The sequence below is a fragment of the Octopus bimaculoides genome, chromosome 22 (assembly GCF_001194135.2).
Source record: "Octopus bimaculoides isolate UCB-OBI-ISO-001 chromosome 22, ASM119413v2, whole genome shotgun sequence".
NCBI lineage: Eukaryota > Metazoa > Mollusca > Cephalopoda > Octopoda > Octopodidae > Octopus > Octopus bimaculoides.
This window is the reverse complement of record NC_069002.1, coordinates 37,133,665-37,139,001: the sequence shown is the minus strand read 5'-3', so window position 1 is coordinate 37,139,001 and position 5,337 is coordinate 37,133,665. Positions and strand designations below refer to the sequence as shown.

The 5,337-nt window shown below is 36.2% G+C and overlaps 1 protein-coding gene across 1 annotated transcript in view; it reads right to left on the bottom strand.

The window, feature by feature from the left end:
• The window catches only part of LOC106877126 (histone acetyltransferase KAT7), a 22,234-nt gene that overhangs the window by 15,030 nt on the left and 1,867 nt on the right, over nucleotides 1–5,337 (bottom strand). The window contains exons 2-3 of the mRNA XM_014925923.2: nucleotides 1,767–1,863; nucleotides 324–542 (exon numbers count right to left, since the gene is read on the bottom strand). Of these exons, the coding sequence (XP_014781409.1) occupies nucleotides 324–542; nucleotides 1,767–1,863 (316 nt within the window). The remainder of the gene's footprint in view (nucleotides 1–323; nucleotides 543–1,766; nucleotides 1,864–5,337) is intronic.

The window sequence follows — 5,337 nt, the reverse complement described above, 5'->3', positions numbered from 1 at the left end:
GGTCTGATCAATAAGTATCTGGACTGCTATAGAAAATTTACTGAAAATTTATTTCAGCAGAATGGACATATTACTGTTGTGAAAACATTTAAAATCTAAGACTTTGATTTTAAATGTTTTCACAACAGTAATATGTCCATTTTTCAGTAAATTTTCTATATCCTTGTGCAGCTGAAGATTGCTCTGCATCTTGCATTTAATGTAATGCTCGCATTACTTAAATAAATAGAGTAGCATGAAACGTGCGTACTGCAATAACCTTTAAAATCTGTCTTGCTTTTTATTTATTTATATATATATATATATATATACTGACAACTCACCTCTTGAATCACATCCTGGGAATGGACATCTGGAATTCTCATTGTAATCTGTAAGAGGTGTAGCCCGTTTCTCTGCAAGCCCATAGAGTGCCTGGAGCTTGGCATTTGTAATCTTATCCTCTTTTGAAGTTATCTGACCGTTTGGGTCACACTCCGTATCACTGCTGGACTCAGACTGCACTCTCTTTTTCTTCCTCTCTACACTGGTCTTCTGCAAACCTGAAAATGAAAACCACAATCTCCACTTTCAGATAAATAACAAAAAAGAAAAACAAAAACGAGGTAAAAAAGGCATTATATGCTGACCAGTTAAATATTGCTTCTTCACTGTTATTGGAGGCCATTAGCAGAGTTCATTTGGCTGCAATGATTCATGCTTAACCTTCTATGTCCACAACAATCTCACCAATCTGTAAAGGGTTTCTACAGAAGCTATGGGCATTGCCACTTCATCATTTAGTAAATTACATAAAGATGGTTATATATTTCTTTTGCTGAACCACTAAGTTACAGGGGCATAAGCAAACCAACATCAGTTGTAAAGTGAAGGGCAGAGGGAAACACACACACACACACACATGTATGACAGCTTCTTACAGTTTCCATATACCAAATCCACTCACAAGGCTTTGGTCAGCCTGGGGGTATTGTAGAAGGCACTTGCCCAAGGTGCCATGTAGTAGGGCTGAACCCAGAATCATTTGGTTGGGAAATAAGCTTCTCAACCAGACAGCCACACCTACACGCATTCTTTGTATGACTTTTATTTCACACTAAAAAACTGAAATTACTCTCTTGCCGACCCTATATATATATATATATATACACATATATATATATATATTTGTGTATAATGCCCCTGTAATTAAGAAAGTTGTATCCCAACCATGTAGTTTCAGTCGTATTCTGTTGCACCTTGGGCAAGTGTCTTCTACTACAGCCCTGGCTAGCCAAGCTTTTGTGAGTGGATTTGGTAGATGAAAACTGAAAGAAGCCTGCTATATATGTATTATATATGCATACATGTGTTTGTGTATTCTTGTCTTGACATTGTGCAACAGTTCTCAACAAGCATCACTGTCATGTAAGCAGTATTGTTAATCTTCTGTAAAAACATGTCTAGCCACAGAAATATATCCTTCTTGGAAACAAATGAGGGCATTTGGTCATAGAAAACTGGCCTTGATGAATTTCTTCTGACCCATGCAAGCATATTAAAATCGATATTAAATATAATGATATGAAATATACTGACATGTAGTCAAACTTCTGAAAAAATAATTTAACTCTATTACATTGTTATATTCTCCTAAATAAAAGTTAAAATTTTGCTGTCTAATAACCATTCATTGTATGTATCTGTTTTAATCACGATTTTGGTGAGAAAAAGTATGAACTAAACATGGAGGTTTACAATAGGTTTTGAAAAGTAAAATCGCTAACCTGAAGACCGACGAGTAACCCTGGTTTGAGACAACATGTCTCCATCTTCACTTTCGAGTGGGGAGTGGTCGCTGTCATCCGATGTTACTTCAACTTTCTACAGATTTTTAGAAGGAAAAAACAATCAAAATTCATTAAAAAACTGAACAATATAAAATACATATTGTACATATTAAAAGCAATGACACCTGTATAATATTGAGAGTGATAAATAATTTTCTTATTTTCTTGGGGGTTTTTTTTTGGTATCTTTTACATACTCACATTAACAACTTTCATAATGTACCTTTTCCAACAATACCTCAACCAAAATGTTGTAATTATCACTAATTTTAGTAAAACACTGGATGTCAGTATTGACAGCTCAGGTAAACCAGTAAGATTATAATTTTTTTTAACTTTTAACGATAACCCCAAGCTTTTAGCATTCAACCTGACCATATCTGGCCCAAATATTCTCCCTGTTTTATGTTCAAACCATCAAAATTTTCTTTATACAGATTTGCATGTGTGATACTTGTAAAGCAAATTTGAATATTTCTCTTTCTGAAACAATGCCAGTTTCAGAAGCACAAGAGTCTAAAGAGTACTCAGGTCTTGTAGTAATATGACTGTGTCCTAACAGACACTGTAAACCTTGTGAATGAGCTGAAACTGCACACACACACACACACAAAAGATGTGTTAGCTGTTGGGGGTGAATCTATTTTATCAAATTCCCAAAACTGAACAGAACATGAGAATTTTCATCTTTTATTTTTCATTTATTTGTTTGAAATGGAGAAAAAGGGCTGCATCCATGGCCTTTGCAGGCCCTCACAGACCAATGAGCTTGACTGATCGGAGAATGTTAGCTCTTACAGGTCAGGTGAAATGGTGATTAAAACAAAGATGATAATGCTTTTCACTGACAGTTGCTTTAAGCAGTTCTGAGATGAAGATCAATCATTTTAATTGCTGGCTAATTATTCAAACCCTATTATTGATACTGTGCCAGATAAGGGTTAATTTCCTTCATATGATAATTCACAAACAGCTGTGGGTGTTAAGATGCTAAGCTACAAGACCGAACAACTTATCCCACTTAAACAGTCGAGCCGGGGTCATGGAAAAAATATTTTTGTCTCAAAACTTCAATATATTAGATAGTAATCATGAACTATCTGGAGCAGGGGGTAGGGATCCATTATAATACCAGGGTCAAATCACAGATGCATAAGAGCCTGTGGGTGAGAGAGTACAACAAATTCCACCCAGACTCCTCTTCTCCACCATCCTTTCTCCCTTTCTTGCTGAAGCAGCCATGTTACCACCTCTCTTTCCAACTTTAGCCTCTCAACACCTGGCACAAAGACCACCACCCTATCAAGGGAACTTGTCTTACAATGTTACTTGATCTCACTAGTGTTGGTATCATGAAAAGAAAAAAAGCACTCAGTACATTCTGTAAAATGACTGACATTCGGGAGAGCACCCAGTTGTAGAAATCTTGCTGATGTAGATACTGGAGCTCAACACAGCCCTCTGGCTCTAGGAATCTTGTTGAATAATCATCCAAAACATGTAAGCATGGAATACAGATGTTGAACGATGATGAAATTTCTAAATATGTAACTATTAAATTACTCTTTTGATTAAGACTGATTTTTGGAGTGTTTATAAGAGAGTAGTTTCAAAACAGAATGTGAGTGGACAAAGGATTCTCCACTGATGTAGAGAGGTACAGCTCATCATCAGAGACTGTCTGAATCCTTTCACAACCAAAAATCTATGTTGTTCTTATCAAGAAAGTATAATACCAACTTTTTGTAGATGGAACTTATTGATACTTCTACACTTAAGGTAGAACAATTTTTACAAGAATAAGGAAAGGAGCTATCGAAATTTTTGAAAAGAAATTCTGAATCAACAACAACGATTGAAAATTAAATATATATTTATCGAACTGTTTGGCTTTTTTTTTTTTTTTTGTCCAGAACAAAACTAGCAGTCTGGAAATTTGCCCTCTGGGGGACAGAGTTAAGAAATTTCAATTTTGAAAGCTAACAAACTTTGACTTCTAAGCAGAGCACATCTCAGAATCAAATAATATTACTGGTCTCAGAAGTTCTGCAATTGTGATGGGCCTAGCATCTTCCTTTAAACCAAATCATTGAGAGAAGTAGGACAAAAATCTTGCATAAAGTGAAGTTCAATCAACTCCAATACTCTCAAATGCATCTTACGTCCATCAATAGCCTGAAATTCCCATTATAGCTATGTGTCTTATGAATTATATGAACATATATACACAACCTATTGACAGCATAAAAGCTTACGGTAGCATCGAGACAAACAGTTAGTTATTGATGCAAGCTTAATTTCTCTGCATTAAGTCTAAAATTCCCTCAAGCTTTTTTTTATAATAGCAGAAACTACAACACAACAAAAAGTATTAGTAAGAAAAGTGACAACAGGAAAGGTTTTTTTAAATTCAATATAAATGTTTAATCAGTCTCTGCTTTCCCACCTGCATCCACTCACTATGTTTATCGATAATTACCAGAGAGAAAATCAAAGTGACACATATAATGCTTAACGTTGTGGATAGATTCCACGTAGAGTTTCAGAATGCCCTGCATTATATATTGCAACCTGGATGGTGGGGGTGGGGGTGTGCATATATAGTATTTCGATAAACTTCAAAAGATTCTCAACGGCGTCATATCAGATTCATCCTCATCATCGTTTAACGTCCGCTTTCCATGCTAGCATGGGTTGGACTAAACTAAAACTGCGTATTCTATATTTTTACAAAACACAAAACAATTTAATGTAACAGTCCTATAATAAAAGCAACCGTATGTATCTACCTTGAAGTACTTTTATCATAACTAGACTACAGAGCCTCTCCATATATCTTCACGCATACACACGGGTATCCTCGGCAGATTTCTGCTTTATTACGTCTGCTCGTTATATTGTGTGAAATGCCACGACTAAAAGATTTGCGAAGTATTTACCAATGAAGAGAACATCACAGGAAAGGGGGAAATCAACGTTGTGTAGTGTTATGAGAGCGGTGAAAATAGGGGTCTGAACCGAAATCGGACAGTAAATAGGGATCAGCTCAGCGGGAACATTCTCTGTTTACGCAGATGATTCACAGGTTTGGGAGCATCAGCCAAAATCTCCGTCTTTAATAGTTAGAACATATTGGTTAATGCAATCCGACATTGCACTCAAAAGACGAGGTAGTAATGGCTGGAATGCCTTTGATCAAAGAAAGACCTACTCGAGCAGGGTCGGCCTGGAATGGGGGGGGGGTTATGTTATACGACGCACAACAACCGGGAACATAGATGTATACAGCTCTCTCTTAATAGAAATTTGTTATCACGATGAAATGGAGGATAACAGCTATATATAAATATATATAAATACACGCGCGCGCGCGAAGATTGTGAGAAACGGACAGTTCTCAGTCAAAATACTGTTTCGTTTGAATCAAGGAATTAAACAAAACTTCACGAGATAAAACATTTTTATAGTAAAACGGTAGATCGATGACTAACAAATATCCCCCCCCCCC